The sequence below is a fragment of the Stegodyphus dumicola genome, chromosome X1, assembly GCF_044657685.1.
Source record: "Stegodyphus dumicola isolate Sdum_Otavi_A_Nest chromosome X1, ASM4465768v1".
Classification (NCBI taxonomy): domain Eukaryota; kingdom Metazoa; phylum Arthropoda; class Arachnida; order Araneae; family Eresidae; genus Stegodyphus; species Stegodyphus dumicola.
In genome coordinates, this window is record NC_140780.1 from 164589686 (window position 1) to 164612680 (window position 22995).

At 32.0% G+C, this 22995-nt stretch overlaps 1 protein-coding gene across 2 annotated transcripts in view; it reads right to left on the reverse strand.

The window, feature by feature from the left end:
- LOC118190046 (microtubule-associated protein RP/EB family member 1-like) overlaps positions 1–22995 on the reverse strand; it is a 62443-nt gene that overhangs the window by 35767 nt on the left and 3681 nt on the right. The window contains exons 2-3 of one of the 2 annotated variants that reach the window (XM_035360735.2): positions 20492–20651; positions 2333–2371 (exon numbers count right to left, since the gene is read on the reverse strand). In XM_035360735.2, the coding sequence (XP_035216626.1) occupies positions 2333–2371; positions 20492–20627 (175 nt within the window). In that variant the 5' untranslated portion in view covers positions 20628–20651. The remainder of the gene's footprint in view (positions 1–2332; positions 2372–20491; positions 20652–22995) is intronic. The other variant, XM_085808563.1, reaches the window with a different exon arrangement.

Genomic DNA, 22995 nt, shown 5'->3' on the forward strand with positions numbered 1-22995 from the left:
TTGGCCTTGGCTACTAATGTTTAAAATTAATTTATGATTAGGAACAGCATGAATTATAAACAAATAGCTAAGTTTATTGCATTTTATTTTCCAGCTATCGAAATGTGATGCTACGAGCAACGTTTTAAAACCAAAACCAAGCAATCATGAATCAGAACTAGTTGCCATTCAGCATAAAGAAATTTAAATATAAATATGAACTACTTGTTGCCATTCAGCATAAAAGAAATATAAATATGAATATTAACAAAATATTAAAGTTAATTTTATAAAATAATTAAACACATGAACAAATATATGAAATAAAAAATAATTATTTCTCATGCAATAACTGGGCCACTACAATTCTAGTAGATTTAGTTAATGTTAACAAAAGAGGTAAAAAAATACACTGCAGACATGAATCCGACATGCCAGAGAAATATTTCCCTATGTAGATGGACTGCCGCAGACTTGCAGATACTTATTCGGAGTTATGTTTCCTTGTGTAGACTGACTGCCACAGAAGCTGTGAACTTCCAGATACTTGTTTGGAGATATTTCCTTGAGTAGATGGAGCTTAAGAGGTCCAAGATAACTCTAAGTCCCATCTACACGAGAAGACATGTCTGCGAACAAGTACCTCTAAAAGCAATCTGCAGCACCTGCACCAAAATCATGATCATTGTGCATGATAGGACAGATGTCACCAGAGATATATTTGACAATAGCCAGTGAAATTGTAAATGGAAATCATGTGCCCAGAAAACAATGACAGCTACTCTTAGCATTTAGCTTACTGAATAACATGACATGAATCATTTGGAGTTCTTGTTACTATTATAACAAATTCAATTTATGATGCAATAGTTCTTTCAAATCATGATTTCTAATCGATTTTGTTATAAACAGAATATTTTTCACCTTGATACAAGTGATTTGCTATTGTAAGCTATAGAGTGATGTACTTTTTTACCTCATTTGTTAGTATTTACAAAACTGCTAGAACATTTTTACCTTTTTAAGAGGATTACTGTATTCTTATATTCCCAGAAATCTAACAAAAGAGAAAAGCTTAATTTATCATCTGATCACATCTCCAATTTTCTATTGTTAATAATTTTTCAGTTTTTTTAACTAGGTCTAAATAGCTCGATCACTAGATGCATTTACCAAAGTGTTTAAATTTTCTATTAACCAGTAGACTACGAGTTCGAATTCATCTGGGTTATTTTCCGATTTTTTCTACCGAAAATAAGTGTATTTTTGGTAGATTTTTATTATTTCTGTAATTTTATCATTAACAAAGTCCTTTTAATGTAAAAAGTATAAAGGCGTTTATATGTAACCTATAATAATTTTGTCATTCTATTATTATACATAAACTTTTATATCAATTATTTACATAATTTATTATTTCTTATATAATTAGATTTTTATATGTGCATTTCATTTCACAATTATTTGCTTTCCTTTCCTGCTTCGTTAATTTTAATTTTTTTTTTAATTTACAGTCTCTCTCTCTCTTTTTTTTTTTTTTTTTTTTTTTTTTTTTTTTTTTAATTTTATTTTACTGACATTTGAAATCACTATTACTATCTGCCTGCTATTAAGACTTCTGGTAAGTATTACTTCACAACATATTCTACAAAAAAAGAGCCCTGAAAAATAAAGGCATTGAAGACTTTGCAAACTATTATGTCAGTTGTGAGATCGATGAAGGTCTACTACTAAAAACAAATCATGTCACCTGCTTTGATTACTCTGATTGGCCCAGTAGCTCAGAGGAATTTAGATAGAAAATCTCCCAGTGTAGATGAATAACTGCCAGGAGAAATGTCTGTGAGGGGAACTTGTCTAGAGATATGTCTCCTCATGTAGATGGGGCTTTATAAACAAAATATTTAAACTAATACAAATAACAGAACTGCTCAGATCATGAGAAAATGTATCCATAATCCATTTACCAAAAAATCTCATTATGCATTTAAACAAACCTTAAACAGAATATAAAGCAAATATTTAATAATTTAGCATGCACTTAAACAATCTTGGACGTTCCAAGATAAACTCAACCTAAAGCAAGTGAAATGTTCTATGTCTGGTTCAGTTTATTTTGGGCAACCTGATATTAATTCCTAAAAACATCTAAAAAAGGGAAATAGACTGACTAGTTGCACAAATAAAACACAAATTCGTCTTACAAACAAAAGAAAACTAAAAATGTAATATATCTATAAATATTTTTTAAGAGGAAAATAGTTTCAGTATTTTAACTTATTAATCCAAATCCTAAGATCCTTTATTTTCACATTCAAAAGATGGAACATGTGCTAACAAAATTTTTACTTACCCGGAAACAGGATGTTTAGAAACTCGCAATATTCCAAACCTAAGATACCAGAGTAAAATTATCAAATATCAATCAAAATCAAATTTCAATTACTAATATTTTTAAAAAATACTTTTTAGATATTGCTGCACGGGTCATTTCTTGAACAACCACGTGTCCTAAAATAAAAGTTATTACCAAACAACGTTATCAACTTTCCCTTCTTCTTACCTAGCAGAAAAGGCTTTAGTCAAGTTGACTACGAAAATTAGAAACAGGTTCAACAATGAAGTGATTAATAATTAAGTTAAGAAACTGAAGTGATTTAATAATTAAGTTAAGCAATTTTATACCGAGTATTAAAACATTTCTATCAAGTGCAGCCTATGCAACAAACACGGCAATGACATTAATTAAAAGCAGTCGTGCACTAGAATCTGTGAATTTATTTCTGTAAACTTGTTTATATTTGTAAATTTAAAAATAATAACAAAAAAGTAAAAATTCTGTAATAGTCATGCATTGATTTAAGATGAAAGTAATAAATAATGATTTGACAGGTTGGCCTCGGATATAAATTATTTGGTAGGTATAATATCAATGTTGTTTTAATGTAGAATGTTTCGTTTTGAGATGTATGTCTAAAAGGTATTTCTGCCGCCTTCCTAGCGTGCCTTCGTGGTGTAGTGGTTCTGCACGCTGGGCCGGTATTCCAGAGGTCTGTGGTTCGATTCCCGGCGAAGGCGTTTCCTAATTTTTCATCTCTCCAGCTTTTCTAATTAACATAATGTCTCTACATGTAAAGTAAAAAGGCATCCACAGAGCCAAATTATTGATCATATAAATTCATGCTAATAAATATTTGTTTCTTCAATATGGAAATATTTTATTTAGTGCTGAAATGAAATTTGGAATCGTGACTCTCCACATTTTATTGTGAAAAAATACCAAATGTGCAAGCGCAAAGAATACAAAAAAATTTTCTTCAGAGAAAAAAAAAGTTTCTGGTGATATGGAGGTTTGGATTTTAGATCATTCCGGGTATTGGACATCTGGTTTTCAGACTTTTGTATTTTTGTACTGTATTAGAATTATCTACCTTGGAAAGAAACAGCTCCTAGGATGAACCTGGGCAGCTGTTAAAGTATGCAAAAACCATCTATTTTCATGAAGGACACTATTTTAAAATGTCATATTGGACATTAACAAGACAAATTTCTTTCAGTAATAAACTGTCCCATCAGGAATCAAATTCAATGTGAAACTTCTAATAAAAAATGGCAGTGGCATATCTAGAACTTAATTTCAGGGAGGGAGGAGCAGTCACCATCAAAAGGTTTAAACAACATTGCCCAGTTTTTCTTATTTATAATTTGAATTTAAAATAAAAATCATATACAGTCAAAAGTCTTTAATCCGGACCTCAAAGCTACAAACTTTCTGTGCATGCGCTAACGCATGTGCATATGCATTTAGGCATGCGCGTTTAATGTATAAAGGACGGTATAAGCTAAGCTAAAATTATCTAATTATCTATTTCAGTTGCAGATTACGTTGTTCCTTAATCTTCGAATTGGATCTGGCTTATTATTTTTTGCAGACTGTTAGAGCAATTTTATAAAAGTAAGCTTGAACTTTCGATTATGTCAAAAAGAATTTCCGATTCTGGAGCTGCCTACAAAGCGAAATACCGAATTTCTGATCTACAAGGCGAAAGCATGTTTCGATGTCCATCAAGCAAAAAAGTGGAATTGTTGCAAAAAATGGATAAAGGCATATCCTTTGTTTCTCTAACCTTTTTGAAATCTGTTTATCAATTTCACGCTGCTCTGCAGGGTGCGGAGAAACGTCGCGGCGCGCAGTGAACTGGAAGTTGATCTGTCAGCACTTTCCTTATCTTCAGAGCAGATGTTTTTATTTTATTTGGCTTATAATTCCTAACTAAATGTAGTATTTCATCTCGATATACTCCGTCTTTGATATGATTTAAATCAAATTCCTCGTCATTATAAATATCACGAATACACATCAAATAGTTTTCTAGTTGCAATTTTCTAATTTCGACTATGCGTAATATATGCTTTACACATGCGCACGTTGAAGGAAATGTTTAATAAAGTAAACAAATAAATATTAAGCTTTTTTTTTTATTTTGATACCCTTTAAGATCATAATTGCTCTTTATTTCAGAAATTACGGTTTCATATTTTTAATTTTATAATTTCTGCATGCCATCTTATCAGATTTAAACTGATGATCTATAATCCGGAAAAACCGATAATCCGGAATCGCCGAAGTCCCGACAAGTCCGGATTAAAGACTTCTGACTGTACAGTAAAAAGTCTGTGATCTGGATATTAGAACATCAGTTTAAATCTAGTAAAATTACACGTAGAAATTATAAAATTAAAAATATGAAATCATGATTTATGAAATAATGAAGCATTTATGATCTAAAAGGTATCAAAATTTACAAAAAAAAGCTTAATACATATTTACTTTACTAAAGATTTCTTTCAATGCAAAGTTGCTCGAGTTGCCTTTTTTTTTTTTTTTTTTTTTTTTGTGCTAATACTTCCTCTTTAAGTCTGTAGACAGACATAATTTCTTGTTCAGTTACAAAGTTCCATTGTTCAAGTCCAGTAATTGATGTGTTGTGAATTCTGACTAACTAGCGAATGAATTTTTTTTTTAATTTTCAATAACCTCTCTGTCATTTTCTTCACTGTGACTAGTGGTATTTTCTGGATCTAGAACCATACTACAGCTATTGTTGTCCATTAATTCATTGGTGATTGAGTCATTGCAATGAAAAACTTGTGTTATATTATCTTCATTTATTACCACTTCTCCACATTTCTTTACAAAAATCCATTAACTGGAAAATTTTGCTTTTGGTTTGCAATACGCGAAAAACCTTCAGATTTGTGACTATCACCTTCATCATCCTCACCACGAAATATGGTAGCTGGCCATAAATTATGCGAAGCAATTTTTAAAGTATCTGGAGACGCATCCTCCCACGATCTTGTAATGCTCCATACAGCAACTTTTATGCTAAAATATTTCAAAAATTCTAGAATAGTCTTGCCGTATTCAAGAAATTTAACATGAATTTTAAAAATGCTACTTTATATTTGTACTTTAGCACACATGCACTATTTTGATATCCATAGGCTGAATGATGGACGTGCAATTGGGAGGAAAGAATAATAAGGATACATTATCTTTCAGTAAAATTTTAAGCGTAGTATGAATGGAACAGTTGTCTACAATCAGGACAATCTTTGTGTCATCAGGTAAACCAGCTGAATTCGAATTGCTGCCGAGCCTCGGATATGAAATGATTTTCAAACCAATGATTCATTAACACTTGTGTCATCCACGCTCTTTTACTTGCGCGACATATAACGGGGAAAATTCTAACTCCTTTAAATACTGGAGATTGTGCATTTTTTTGATTTCGGAAAGTTTACAATTGTACGTTCCTACAGCATTTGTACATGCTAAAATGTTAGTCTTGCTTTCAAATCTTTGACACCAGTTGCAGCCTTTTCTGTAGAGGATGCCAAGGTATTTTATGGTACATATTATCAGAAAAGCCCAGTTTCATCAGTGTTATAAATTTGTTCTGGAGATAAAAAAGTTCAACGAATCCATCTGCAAATAGCTTCAGTATCAGCTGAAGATTTTTCACGTGAAATATTTAATTGCTTTATACAATGGCAAATTTTAAATTTAGTTAACCAGTCTGTCGAATATGTGTACTCAGTTTTTAAGTTCATTTCGTCATGAAATATTTTGGCTTAAGCCATTAGCATTGGACCCATTAATGGCACGCCCTTGCTATGACGCTGTCTGGCCTACTCATGATGACTCTCACTTTTAACATAACAAAGAATTTTTCTGTCATTCATTGGAAAAAGGGTGTTGAAATCCACAAAAATTCAAATGATTCTTTTTTCTGTTTTCTTATGTCATATAGAGTTGACTTTCGAATGCCATACTCCTCGCATAATTTTGAGACTAATATACCTTTATTCATTTTTTGCAGCAATTCCACTTTTTGTTTAATGGACACTGAAACATGCTTTCACTTTGTAGATCCTGTGCGGCTCTAGAATTATAAACTCTTTATGAAATAATCGAAAGTTCAAACTTCAGTTTTCATAACATTATTGCAATAATAACAACCTGCAAAAAAATAAGCTGGATCAAATCAGAAAGTTAAGGAACAGAGCAATCTGCTATATTACCTGAAATGCCTTGGAATCAGTAAAGTATAATTTTAGCCTAGCTTAATAGTGTCTGCTATACATTAATGGCTATGTATCATGAGACTGATTACGAAAGACAAGTTGTTCTGCTAAATCTTGTCTTGCATCTATTGTGCACCAAGACAAGTAATCCTGACCTGTATTAGTTTAGTTATTTATTATACTTACATCTATTTCTTGCACATACTTAAGGCTTATTTGAGTCCTGAATAAATAAATTCCCACATATACTTAAGGGTTATCAAGGCCAGATATCATACCGCCTGATGCAGTCTCTGCGGGTCCTAACTCTGCTACTACGCGCATCCCTAAGTTCTAAATTTTTGCCGCCTTTAAATTTTGGGTCCCAGTGCTTTCCCTAAATTTTTAAAATTTTGTCATCCGTTAATTTTGTTGCTCAGTGCTTCTCTAAATTCAAAAATTTTTTCCTTATGGAAAGAAATTTTTGTTAAATCATTCCTCGTTAACATTTCTTAGCATATTTAACTTAAATCTGATTAATTACTCAAGTTGTCGAGTGTTGATAAACATGCGGTGATGAAAGCAAAATATAATAAGTAATAATTTGCCAGGTTGGTGTCGGATATGTAAAATATTAGTAGGTGTAAAATCAACGACATTTAAGCTTGAGATGTATGCCGAGCAGAAAGCAGCTACAGAGCCAAATTATTAATCGCACAAATTTATGCTAAAATGATTGTTCCTTTAATAATGATATATTTTATTTTAGTGCTGAAGTGACAATCAAGCCTCTCCACATTTTTTATTATGGGAGGGGGAAAAAATCAAATGTGCATGTGTAAAATATACAATAAAAATTTTCAAAAAGAAAAAAAAAAGGTTGTTGGTGGCTTTGAGTTCCAGATATTGGACGTCCGGATCTTGGACTTCTGTATCTGCAATTATGTCAGATTCAGTATACAACATTCATTTAATTCAACTTGTATTATGTTATTAATGATGATAGTGTATTAGAATACCAATCAACAATAAAAATACTTGCTTTATTTTATTAGGTCAAAAACATACATAAAAGTAATTTTTTTAATTTACACAAAACCATATATTAATGTTCATTTTGAATTTATTTTTAAAAAAGTGCTTAAAAACTTCTTTTACAAGTATATTTTTATATGTATAGAACACATTTAAACACATTTCAGATTTATAATACATTTAAACATATTTCGCATGTATTACTTCATAATTTTTTAAAAATATTTTAGCCCAGAAAACAAGCTTTCTGCAATGCATGTGGTAACTAATAAAGTTATTAAGATTTTTAAAAGTTTGTAAATATGAGGAAAAATCTCTTTATTGCAAGCCTCTTAAATTTCTAGTGCAGATAAACTATTATGCTCCTGATTGAAAAAAAAAATTATATTTGAAAATAGTATTCCGTTACACACGTTATTTGCTGGAGCTGGCATTATCCTTAATTCCATAAATTAAAGATAATGTCAGCTCCAGCAAATAAAGGTTCATAAACAAACATGACTTCTTCATAAGACTATTTATTAAAGATAAAGAACAAAAAGATGGTGTATGTATGATACTATTCATAAAAACTATAATTTTTCTCCTAGGAACAATTACAAAAAATGTCTCCCTTGCAAAAATTTAACATTACATGGTTGGTATGATGGTTAACACATTGAACAGGTCACCACAACTGGCTATGAAGTGGTAAGGATGGGAGTCTGGACATTGATAAAGAGTATAAAAGGGCATTGCATTAATACTTCAAACATAACTCACACAGCGACTGATTGAAATGGACACATCAAAGGCGCTCGTTCGGAGTTGTTTGTTGAATGATTTTAAAGTGGGCCTGTCAGCAGCAGGAATCAAGTTGCCGAATTTACCAGGCCTTTGGGAATGAAGCTGTTAACAAAAGAACTGCTAGGCAATGGTTCCAGAAGTTCAGGTCAGGGGTTATGTCTCTTACGCAGCGGTGGGCCACAAGCTCTGGATGATAAGACCCTGAGAGCAGCCATAGAGAGTTGACAGTACCAAAACATGTGGTGAGCTTGCTGGACACTTCCAGGTATCTCATGAAATGATCAGAATCCATTCGCACCGCATAGGAAAGGCATACAAGCTGATCAAGTTGGTACCCCAATCACTGTCCAACACAAACAAGCAACAGCATGTCGCTGCCTGTTTGTCATTGCTTACTCAGCACCGCAATGCATCCATATTTAATCGAGTACTCACCAGCGATGAAAAGTAGGTCCAGTATGACACACCCAGGCATTCCAGACATTGGTTGTCACCACGGGGCCCTGTGCCTCCCACTACGAGACCTTCTTTCCACCCACACAACATCATGCTCTGTATCTGTTGGGCTAGTCGCCAAGTGGTACACTATGAGCTCCTGCCAGTGGGCCAAACTGTCACGGCAGACCTGTACTCGCAGCAGTTGAAACGTGTGCATCAGGCACTAACGCATAAAGAGCCAGCATTGGTCAATCGTAAGGGTGTACTCCTCCTCCATCACATTGTGAGGCCACATGTGGCTCGGAAGGACAGGGACACAATCCAATGACTGGGCTGGGAGACACTACTCCATCCACCATACTCCCCTGACCTTGCACCAACAGACTACCATTTGTTTCATTCCCTGGACAACCATCTTAACAACATCTTAATAACATTTTTCTATCACTCCCATGTAATTATGAATATCTTTAACGTGGCATACACAAGGAATTGTCAAACTAAGGAGACGAGATGTACAATAAACACAGAGTACTGATGGAAATCTTTCTCTCATTTTAGCTTGCATGCCCTTGAATATGTCTGTGGCCTCATCATAGCCATGCATTTTAAATCTAAATATACTGGTGTCAAATTATCTATTATTAGCAATCTTCTTGTGATGCTGCTATAGGCAGGGTTGGCACTAGGCTCTTCTGCAGTCCACTGCAATCTCTGTAGGTCCCAATTTCTTCTGCCCAGCACCTTTAATTTTTAAAATAATGTCGTCTATAAATTCTATTGCCCAGTATGGCCACACTGATCACATCAGTTGTCTGTATATATGAACTGTAAAAAAAAATTTCTATTGAAACATCTTTCAAGTTCTTTCACATATCTCCCATAAACAGATACTTAAGAAGTATGTCTAGTTTCATCAGCTGTAATTAAAAAGCATTTGCTTGCTTTCACTTTTCAATTATATTTTTCAAAATAATTTTATTGCAAGCACCTATATTCTCACTTTATATTTTTGGCGAAATATACATTGCATTTAAATTGCAAGATTCTATATTATTTTTTAATGCGTCATTTCCTATACCTATTTGAAATCATAGAAGCTGGCAAGATTAAACACTATCAGCATTTACATTCATTTGCTCAGAATCACAATGACTTCTCAATCAAAATCCATTTCTCTCATGGATGATCATAGTTTTTATTATAGCAACTTTTTTTAAATCTAACTTGATGAGCACTGGAAATAAGAACTGCGTCAATTATAGATTGTTTGTGGCAAAGAACAATATTTTTAAAAATATAAGTAGATAATAAGGAATGACTGATATTTTTCTCTTGGTGGTTCATGAAATATTTCATAAGATTTTCTCAAGATGTGAAGAAGCTCGTACACTAATTGCCTGCTTTGATTGGCCTGCATATCCTTTAGTGAATATACATACACTCCATTCTTAATTTTAGAAAAATTCAGCCAAGGGTTTCAAATAATACTGTATATTTTAATTTCTTGAGTATACTTTCACTGCCAAATGAAAAGCTTGGAATTGCATACTTTTCTGTTGAAGACCAAGTATTTTAAAGAAACTTAAGTTTTTCGCAGAGAGTTAATTTAAGATTCACAGAATTTGATACATACATCATAGTTTGTATTTTGCAAAGGGATTTTAATTTCAGTTAAGTGTTCCTAGAGGTACCTGAACTAGAATCAAAAGTACTTGCAGAAGTAGAACTTTATGAATGAGTTTATTGTTGGCGTTTTAGCATTCTCAAATTGTCACTCCTAATCACTTAATAAGCAATATGCTTTTGCTTGCATTTTACAGTTTAGTTTAATGACTGTTTTAAAAATAAATTAAAAGGGAACATTGCCTCTTCTTACTCATTTTGAAATTAATGTATTGACCCAGATTTTATAAACCTGTTACTCTGCCTGCATTGCTCAACTATACAGTTAATGATGATTAGTATTACTGATTTGTGCTACTCTTCACTAACACTACAAGTTAAGAACAGTTCGAGACTGTATTCAAAGTCCATATCTCCCCCTAAAAAAAGATGAAATGAATGTGCTTGTTTTAGAAATCTACTACTTGATATTAAAAAGTATTGTAAAACGAATGACAAGAAGGCTAAAAAATAGCTAATCCATATTAACTAATTATAATGAATTTTTTTATTTGCACATGTAATGAGAGAAGTGAAAGAATTATGAAAGTATTAGGTCCTGTAGTGCCTGTTTCTTAATTTTTTTGTCTTAAAGAGCTGTTTTGGCAACTGAGATGTTACGCAGGACTTATGCTTGATTTAGAAGTTAGAAGCCATATCCTAGCTGGTTCTTAATGCCCCTGTAATATACTTTAAATTTGGATCATTTTGTTGACACACCCCATTAATTCATATTTTTAATTACCAGAGCAAGATTTTAACAAATGTAAACAGCAACTTCTTTACTCATATTCAGCCATCTTTCAGCATTCACTAGCTTGGTCACTACAGTGCATGATCATCCACTGTAGAGTGAATATCAGGGATAAGCATTAACAAAATAGGCATATGTCATCTCTTCTGATAAAAAAAGAAACTAGAGGATAAGGCAATCCAAAAAGACATCCTTCGATAAGAAAATTAGCAAAATAATATCACCATTAATTTTTATCAATTTTTGATATAAGAAAAATCTTTTGGGAGGAGCGTGTAGCCTTTTGGGACCCCCTGGATACACCACTAAACAGTGGCAATAACAAACCTAACACAACAAGGATCTTGCAAAGTGTTTTAACCGAATTCATTGTTGCATGAAAACTTCTCATATATTTTATTGAGTCTTACTTTGCTTTTAATCAGTAACATTAAAGGAGGAAAAACATTAACACAAGACATTAGCAAATCATTCTTGAGAAAATATAGAGATAAAACAGTCTTTAACCCCTTAACTGCCGCGGAAAACGTACAAGATTCATTTCCCAGTGCCACGGTTTTTCACACAGGCGCACGCGGTTATGCGATGTATTAGGGGGAAAATAAGTGCAAGTTTTACTTTCTAAAAACTGTTTACTTTCACAAAATAAAGAATAAAAGAAAAAAGTGAATGCACAAAATTTGATGTTTAGAGTAAAAGTATAATAAAAAGGTGCAAGTATAATAAAAATGATGTTTTTATAATAAAAATGATCCCTAAAATGGAGTTTTGAACAATTCATTTTAGACCAATAAAGTGTAATATCAGGTTTCAGTGTTGTACCTTGTGAAATCAGTATGCCTAAAAAATATATATATTTCTTCTGAACTGGTTGAATGCCACGATTTTGTTCTTGATTTTTCATTTGCAAAGTGTTGGTTCATATATTCGTCTACAAAACGGTTAGTTTCAGTAACAATATGAAGCACGAGCAGTTCATCAAAAAATAATTAAAAAGAGATAAATATGTTTGAAATATCTGTTATATCTTTCTTTATTCCTTGAACCTACTACAAAAAGTAAACGAAAACGGAGGACACAGAATAAAAAAAAAAAAATGTTTTTAACTCAAACACCAGCCAATACTGCGCAGCCATTACTTTCATCGCTTTTAGACACACCCCTCTCTCCAATTTCTCCCCACACTTCTTTCAAATAGTATCCTCCTTCACATACTTTCTCGGCTGATCTTTGGAATATGGTAACTGGTAGTTTGGCGACATTTTGGAGGCGATAAAGGTTACTACCTAGGACTTTGGTAATAATGTGAGCAGTACTCAGTTCCGATTATGCATTATTTTGTGTGAGGAAAATGAGATATCTCGAGATATCTCATGCGATATTAATGGACGAATTACAGTTCTTTAATCAAAAAAGGGGGGAAATTTGGAAAAATATCTGTGGCAGTATATTATTTTGTATTAAGCTTCATTGTGTGTTGTGTGAAGTAGTGTTGAATAATTTTCGGATTGTATGGCGCTGTCTAATATTATTTTAAAGATCCGGAAACAGGTGCACATACCAGTACAATAGAGGGCACGTGGAGTGCTATAAAAAGCGCCATTCCGAGGCATTGTGATAAAGAGAATTTTGCTTTTTATTTAGCGGAGCAAGTGTTGAGAAAAAATTCGCAGAAAAAATCGTTCAATAATTTTATTGAATCAATAATAAAAGTGTATCCACCATGTAAGCAAGATTCAGAAGAAGATTAGATAAGTTAGTATTTTTTATTATTTGAGGATATTATTTTTATGCATTGTTCTAAATGCAAGGTGGAAGTAAAGTAATTTGGTGTTATTGGAAAATTGTTATTAGCAATGATTTAGTTTAAAGTAATTAGGATTGTAAGCTAATTTTTATTAATTTAATGTATGTGCTTATTTATATTTTAAGTAGTGTTTTTGAATTTAATTATATTTTAATTAAATGATAGTTATTTTGTGAATTATATGTTTGTAGAATTTGGTATACGTTAGAGTGGAAGTAAACGTGCATGGAAATAATTTAAATATTTGACACTAAGTATTTGTAACCATTTGTAATGTTTGCGGTATGAATTCGTTGGTGACGTTTATAATATAATAGATAATTTAGAGGTAAAAGTTTTTGGATATTTTATTTATTTTATATGTGGAAATGTTCATATTAGGAAAGGGTATATACTTTTTCGCGATCAGGTAATTTCATATATGTTCTTTTTACCGGGTTTAAAGATTCAGAAAATTGTCATGCATTTTCGTGAAATTTTTCTAATTTATGAGAAAAAAGCAGTGTACATGGATATGGTGAAGAGTGTGCGCAATGCCATTTTTGTGCAATTCTGGGATTTTTTTTAAGTACAAATAAGTCGACGTGTACATGGTTTAGTGATATTTTAATTAAATGATAGTTATTTTGTGAATTTTATGTTTGTAGGAATTTGATATACGTTTAAGTTGAAGTAAATGTGCATGGAAATAATTTAAATATTTGACACTAAGTATTTGTAATGTTTGCGGTATGAATTCGTTGGTGACGTTTATAATATAACAGATAATTTAGAGGTAAAAGTTTTTGTATATTTTATTTATTTTATACGTGGAAATGTTCATATTTGGAAAGGGTATATACATTTTCGCGATCAGGTAATTTCATATATGTTCTTTTTACCAGGTTTTAAAGATTCAGAAAATTGTCGTGTATTTTCGTGAAATTTTTCTAATTTATGAGAAAATAGCAGTGTACATGGATATAGTGAAGAGTGTGCGCAATGCCATTTTTGTGCAATTCTGGGATGTTTTTTTAAGTAAAAATAAGTCGACGTGTACATGGTTTATGTGTATGTGTTATTCTGAAAAACGTGCAAGGAGTTTGCTATTGTGCACTTTTTCCCAATTTTGCAGTGAATATTTGTCATGATTAAGCAGTTTTGTTAGATAAAATTTCTAGCATAAGTGTAATTCGGCTAGTAGATTGTTGGAAAAAGTGTTGAGTAAATAAAAAGAAAAGAACTATGTCTTTACTTCGTGAAGACAAAATGGCGGCGGGGAAAAAAAAAATAGAGGGTTGCTGTAGCAGAGTTGGTCGCCAAATTTTCGCCAAAAAATCGGCAAGTTACCATAATCCAAAGATTAACCACTTTGTCAAAATCACTGTGGTGTTGCATTCCAAAGCTTTGCGAATAATTTTACAGTTAGCAGCACAAAGGAAATGATAGTAGTTTGGAAGGGAGTATATACATATATATACGCACGTGGCAGTTAACACATCGGCTGAGCAAGGCATATATATATATATGCCCGCGGCAGTTAAGGGATTAAAAGATATGACAATTTTTCTGAACTAAATTTTTTGGACTTTCTGCATTATTACATTAACATTAGACATATACATTTATACAAAAATTCTCAAAAATACGTTTTAAGAATAAAACTACACAGCTTCAAATTTAGCATGGAGCAACTAAAGAAAATCTGAATTTTCATTGATGTTTCTGTTTTCTTCATAATAAATATAATGTTTTATTGCTTCCTCTCACATAATGAACAACAGTTTAGCTACAAGAAGTACTCAGAAATTTTAAACTGTTCTTGTCTTATCACCTAATACAAGCATTTGCTAAATAATTTCACGTGAAAAATTATGGAATATCTGGAAATTTGGAAGATACTGACCAGATAAAACATAAAATGGCAGAAATTAGAATATATATTTATGTATGGTATTTTTCTGTATCGGAACAGATTCAGATATGTATGCATGTACAATATGTGTATGTACATATGCAAATCTGTGTACATACATATGTATGTATATACACACATGTATGTATGCACACATACATAATATACATGCATATATGAACACATCCATACATTTCTGAATCTGATCCCAGTTACAAAAGAGAACCTTATATTTATATATAACCACATTAATTAAATAAAAACGTGAAATTCTCATTAATTTACTTTACACATTTCATCTATTTGAAACCTGTTTCACTATATTTAAAATGATTTAAATATGTACTTTTTGCTTTTGGAAAATCTAGTTACAGCTCTCAAACTTTCTTGACTTCTAACATGCAGCTTCTGCAGACATGAAATTTAGTCACCCCTGCTACAGACAAGCACCGAAACCTTTTCTGTTAGTAAGGTCAGTGCAGTTACTGTCTAACAATTAAAAGAAGATTACTTTTGACTGTGACTATTTAAAAATATTTCTTTAATAAATACCAATACCTGCAAAAAGAAATTTTTTGTTCATTTTATTTAAAACTTATCACTTGATCATTTTACACCAAGATTACCTTTTATAAATGTATATTTTTTTCCTCTGGTTATTACATATTTAGTAACAACTACTTTTTGAACGTCTGAATGTTTATATTGAGTTATTTTTTGTCCTTAAGAAAAGAAAACCAACACATTCACTGAACATTTCATGATGAATTGAGCACAAAAAAATTATTTTTTTTCTTATTTTACTCATTTCCGAATATTATCATGTCTAACAAAAATTTCATTCTTAGGGAAGAATACATAAAAAAACAGAGGACTTTTCATGCCATTACCTGAAATAATAATTTAATCAAAAAAATTTCGGTACTATTCGGTTTCAAGGGCCGTAAAAAATCGCCAAACTATTGTCGATGCCAATGCTGCCAAAAATAATTGCAGCAACCCTAATAATTGCGGCAAGAAAGGAAGTATAAAAGTAAATAACTATTTAAGATTGATGTTTTAATTTAGATGAAAGGTTAATTTTGTATAATACTTTTTTATTATTATAATTTATATGAAAAAGGCTAAACATGACTGAATGGAAGCATAAGAGTAAATAACTATTTCAGATCATTGTTATAATTTATATAAAAATTGCTAAACATAACTGAATGGATGCCTGCATCACTATTTTGCTACCGACTTATCACTAAAGCATAATTTTATCTCGTTGGTTGTTCAAATGTAATTTTCTATAATGAATGATGCTTTTTCTTTGAAAATATTCTTTGAAAATATCTTTTCTTAAGGACAAAAAATAACTCAATATAAACATTCAGACGTTCGAAAAGTAGTTGTTACTAAATATGTAATAACCAGAGGAAAAAAATATACATTTATAAAAGGTAATCTTGGTGTAAAATGATCAAGTGATAAGTTTTAAATAAAATGAACAAAAAATTTCTTTTTGCAGGTATTGGTATTTATTAAAGAAATATTTTTAAATAGTCACAGTCAAAAGTAATCTTCTTTTAATTGTTAGACAATAACTGCACTGACCTTACTAACAGAAAAGGTTTCGGTGCTTGTCTGTACCAGGGGTGACTAAATTTCATGTCTGCAGAAGCTGCATGTTAGAAGTCAAGAAAGTTTGAGAGCTGTAACTAGATTTTCCAAAAGCAAAAAGTACATATTTAAATCATTTTAAATATAGTGAAACAGGTTTCAAATAGATGAAATGTGTAAAGTAAATTAATGAGAATTTCACGTTTTTATTTAATTAATGTGGTTATATATAAATATAAGGTTCTCTTTTGTAACTGGGATCAGATTCAGAAATGTATGGATGTGTTCATATATGCATGTATATTATGTATGTGTGCATACATACATGTGTGTATATACATACATATGTATGTACACAGATTTGCATATGTACATACACATATTGTACATGCATACATATCTGAATCTGTTCCGATACAGAAAAATACCATACATAAATATATATTCTAATTTCTGCCATTTTATGTTTTATCTGGTCAGTATCTTCCAAATTTCCAGATATTCCATAATTTAACAATCACTCACTTATTTGTTTGCCCCTTTTTACAGGGTTCATAGCCACATTTCAGTTAAAAAAAATAAGTACCTATAAGCACTTTTCAAGCACATTTTAAGAAAAAAATAAGCACCTGTCTAATTACATCATACACAACTGCATAACCTTAAAAATTAGACTTGTAATTTAAAACATGAGAAATGAAGTACTTATTAAGAGAGAATAAGCATTACCTCAACCATGGAAAATAATTACTTTTTTTTTTTTTTTTAATTTTAAATAATAGTTCAATTTACAGAAATAGTTTACAATGAGAGGGAAAAAACTATGAAGAACTAAACTATATTACAAGATTTAATGATGAAATTTCAGTTCAAAATAGATAAAATAAATAATAATAAGGCATATTTATTGTACTCACTTGGAACATAATAATAAATACAATTTATTTTTCCACTCATATTGATATTTAAATAATTTAAATCTAAATTCTGAACATTTTCTAAATTTTCATTGTATATCAGTTTTCTCTTAACAGATATTGCAAGCGAAGTAATTTAAGTAAAAAAGAGGAACATTTCTGAAATCAGAAGACAGAAATTTGCTTCATGCAGTCAACAGTAAAAGCTTAACTAACCCTCATACTTGGAAATTGGCGAATATTCGGACAGTCGAGCGTAACTTGAAGGAGCGGAGGGGGGGGTAGACTGTAGCCGTTCTTTAGATTTTTCCGCTAAATAAATGCTTTTGACATTTCAATATGAGCATCATATAAAAATAACCAACAGAACTAAAAAATATTCTGCTTAGCAAGCACAGTAAAACTCTTTTAAGTTTTCATAAACAAATCTCGGACTGAACATCAAAATTAATTATCTCTGCAAAATATAGCAAACGTTATTGCGCAATATGTGTGCCGTAATTCTTCCCTATGTGATATTACGCAATCGGAATCAACAACTGCAGGTATTGGGAGAATAAAGAACTAAATAACTGGGGTATTTTTTATTCTAATTTTCAACAGACGGCGTTAAATTTCCGGAATAGAATCATTCTTTGCTTGGGTTGGTAGACCGCAGAACTTTTAGTCCTATTCAATCCAGATTGGAAAGTGACAAAAAAAAAGTCCGTTGCTTGTTTTGCAGCGAACTGTAACAGTTTCAATATTCAGGATATTCAGGATCTGTACTAAAATGAAATTATTTTGACTATTCAATTACTTTCCCTTTATTTAAGCCATTCCAAATATTATTCCTTAAAAAGCTAATCTGTGTTAAAACACAACCATTTTTGGAAGTTTACTATACTTCAGCAGTTACTGCAACTATGTTATTATAAACATTCATACATATGCTCATAATATAAGCATAATGATCATAATAAACACAAATATGAACTGACCAAGCAGAACGAGAATGAAAATTTTTAAGATCTTGATAGAAATTCAAATGTGTGTCGTATTTGGGTGGGAGGAAAAGAATGCCGAACGTAGCGGAATTTTCTACTGTTTTCGCAATTTTTTAACCAATAGAATGACGTGCACCTGTCTGTACTCTTCATGCACACCAAAGGTTATGTTAATACAGAGAAAGGGGGAAAAGCTATTTCCGGGAGTATGACTCCACATCTGACATTCCATATTAGGAAGAAAAGTTGTTTATTTAGTTTCGGCTTTAATACGAGGAAAAATAGCGCGTTCATTTAAAAAAAAAAAAAAAAAGCACTAAAAGCAAAAAATAAGCACTAAAAACAAAAAAATAAGGGCTTTAAAGAAAAAGTAAGCACCTATAAGGGCCGGATGCCTGCATGGTTATTTTGCTACCGACTTATCACTAAAACATAATTTCATCTCGTTGGTTGTTCAAATGTAATTTTCTATAATGAATGATGCTTTTTCTTTGAAAATATTCTCGGTAAAGTGCAAAATCACTCACTTATTTGTTTGCCCCTTTTTACAAGGGTAAAAACAATTGGATTTTTGTCAATTTTCTTTTACTTTTTAAGTTAAAAAAGGTCGATGTGTACATAGATAAAGTCAAGAGTGTGCGCAGTGCCATTTTTGTGAAACTCTGTGATTTTTTTTAAAATGAAAATAGGTCGATGTGTACATGGATACCAAGTATGTGCAATTCTTAAAAACGCGTCAAGCAATGGGCGATTCTGCACTCTACCCAAAATTCTATTGCCGACTCTTCGTCATGGGCAATTCCCAAATTGTTAAATCCATAGGATATCAAAAAAGGATTTAAAATCAAAAAATAATTTTAAAATGAAACTAGTATTTCAATGGCGTCTTAAAAAATATAGAACTATATAAACTCACGCAATCTGAAATCAGTGCATACGCTAGATTTGGCGTGCTGTTAAATGGGCACGTTCGCTAGATTTTGCGCTTTTGCGCATACATTTTCGCTGCAATTTTTTTATGGCCCTCGAAACCGAATACAGTCAAAAGTCGTTAATTCGGACACCCATAATCCGGAATGATCTATAATCCGGACCTCAAAGCTAAAAACTTTCTGCGATGCGCTGTGTTGACACATGCGCATAGGCGTTTACGCGTGCGCGCAAGACCTCTTACAACTGCGCATTTGCGTGTGCGCAAGCGCAGAATACGTTTTCGCGTGCGCGTTTTATGTATAACGAATGGTATAAGCTAAAATTATCTAATTATCTATTTCAGTTAATGTTGATGATTGCATTGTGCCTTAATTTTCGAATTGGATCCGGCTTATTATTTTTTGCAGACTGTAAGAGCAATACTATAAAAGTAAACTTGAACTTTCGATTATGTCAAATAGAATTTCCGAATCTGGAGCTCCCAAAAGATCGTACAAAACGAAAGTATGTTTCAATGTCCATCAAACAAAAAGTGGAATTGCTGCAAAAAATGGATAAAGACATAAAGAATGTGACAGAGAGGTTAGTGAAAATGAAAAAATTTCGATTGACAAGTTAGTTGGTATTCTCGGCACAGCAATTAACGGGACTTGAACAGCGGAACTTTGTAACTGAACAAAAAATTATGTATGTTTATAGAATTAAAGAAAAAGTATTATCACATAAAACGAAGCAACTTAAACAACTTACATTGAAAGAAATTTTTAAAAGTAAACAAATAAATATTAAGCTTTTTTTAGTAAATTTTGATACCCTTTAGACCATAATTGTTCTTTATTTCATAAATTACGGTTTCATATTTTTAATTTTAGAATTTCTGCATGCCATCTTACGCGATTTAAACTGATGATCTATAATCCGGAATCGCCGAAGTCCCGACGAGTCCGGATTAACGACTTTTGACTGTAGTAACAAATTTTCATGTGGTACTTAGAACATTTTTTAGTATTTCCAGTGGTATTTCAAAATCGATTTACTCATAATCTGCTGTAAATGTGCTTTAGAAAAATATTAAAATACATGAGATTAATTATTACCAATAGCTTGAACTCAAATATTCACCTGAACAAAGATCTTCAACACGCTTCACATTCTTTCCCAAGAGTGAATTTACCCAATGAAGTAAATCCATTCGACTCAAATTCTCAACTTGATTTGTTGTAATAACATTTATACACAAATTCTCCTTTCTATCCATCTTTTAACAGTAGCGAAATTTTACCTTCAAGATAAAAAAGGTATTAAACATTAACCAATTTACATTACATCAACTATAAATACTTTACTTTCATTTAAAAATGAAATTAAAAATGCAACATGCTAATGTAATTTCAAGACTGACAATCTTAAAATTGCTTAGTTTCTTCATTAATCTACTACAATTTTCTTTAAAAAAAAAGAATACATTATTTACAGGATGCATTAAAAACTATACTGGAAGTAATCTTTCAAAAAAAATTTAATGAAAAGATGTAACAGGTGGGTCGACTGGGAGGAATCCAGGCATTCTGACTAGGTCAATATCTAGACAGACTTGACTTGAACAGTCTTCACAGTGACCAGAGCCATCGTTTATTCGGAGGTAGGTTCAGGCTCAGCAGGAACCATATGGTGCTGTCTTGTCTGCCCCTTGGTTGTGGGCACACTACATGATTTGATATCGAAGGCTGTCCTTGGGGTCCTTAGGGGGTAGTCAACACTGGGGGATGGTAAATGTCAAACAAGCATTCTTTGAGTGTTCGGTGGATTCATAGTTGTCCACCATTGTGACTTTTTGCAAAATTACCCAGACTTTGCGAGATAATAATTGTCCCCCTGGGTCGACTGGGGGAGGGCTATGCCTACTTGGATCACCTCTACGGGTTGAGGAGTTTAACCCTCTTGCTGCGCACCCCGCGATTTCCACAGGCAAGCAGAAGTAGAAAAATTTGCGCATCCCGCGATTTCCACAGGGATGAATTTTTGCCGTCTATTTAACTGTGCAACCCGTTCTTTCCCCATTCAAGGTTTCCTTTCTGCTTTTCTCTGATATTTAATTGTTTATTTAGATGTGGGCTAACAGATGGCGTTAGTTGTCCACATTTCTGCCAAATATACAAGAATACGTAATGTAGCATTTTTTAGAGCTCAAAGATGTCTGGGAGGAAGCGTTTCGCGAGTGATATAACCTACATTCCTGATGATATTTCGGACACTGATAGTAGTTCTGATTCTGATTTCAAGTACAATGAAGATAGTTATAACGAAACTGATGAGAATTTCTTGGATTCCTCTGCAGATAGTGATGAATCTGAAAATTCGGTTTCTATCGAAAATGTTCGACAGTGGTACAAAATTAATATGCAAAATATTACTTTATGCAAATATTTTCATTAGCATATTTTACCTTTGTATTTTATGAAATAAATCATAATTTAACCAATATTAATTTTTAAAATTTTCTTTTTATATCATTATTCTTCGATTTCAGTATTCTGACAACCTTTTTCTATGACCTAATTCTATATTGAAAAAAACACTTTTTTACAAAAAAAATTTTGTACAATTTAACCCTAAAATATATGTAGATTTGAAATATGTAATAAAAATATGCAATTTTTGAACCTATTTTGATTAAAAAAAAAGTACACAGTTAGAGGGTTAACTGCGTTAAGGCAGCCTCGTGCTAGCCAGGTCTGGGTGCCCCTTCCTTCTAGTGCACTGTAATAGGTAGACCACTGAATTCAATCTACTTTTCATGAATATACTCCCAGAAGTACATATTTTTTCCCCAAGAATCACAGACAAGTTTCCATGAAATAAAATATCATCAAAATATTCATTGCAAAGTTGAAAACATTAATAATCCTTTCAAGGTTGCAGTTTCTTTCACATAGATCGGAAATCATTCACAAAAGCAAGTCCCATGGCAGTAGCAAACAATACTTTAAAAGCCTTGGCTCCAGCATTTTTGTCACACAAGGCAATTAGTATAGTTTGTACCCCATAAATTAAACGTGCAGTAGACACTACTTAACATGATCAAGATTGTTATTATTTGGATTACTTGTTATCGATTTGCTGAATTCCATACGTTTGTATTAAAAAAGTGGAAAATACATCACCTACTGTGACTGATAATTCGATTTATATCATCAAACAAAATACAAAATAAATTTTTTGAACTAAAATAACATCACCAAATAAAGTTAAGGTACTTACGTATTAACGCAACAGGCCAAAATTTGCATAAATCGCCAAATTTGGTGACCCTACTTATGGCAACCCTACGTGTTTAGACGAAAGTTTATTTGTAAAAAGAAAAAATAACACTGGGCATGTACTACCACAGCAGTGGGTTTTCGGCGGAATTTGCCGAGAAAAGAAAGAGACTTTTTTGGTTACTGTACCTAGCAGAAGCGTCGTTACCCTCATGGAAAAAATTTGCGAAAATATCAAGGAAGGAAGCATCATTTATTCGGATTGCTGGAAAGGATACAATACAAGTGAGTTCGAAAATGCTGGATTTCTGCATGGAACTGTTAATCACAAATATAACTTTGTGGATCCCAACACGGGCGTTCACA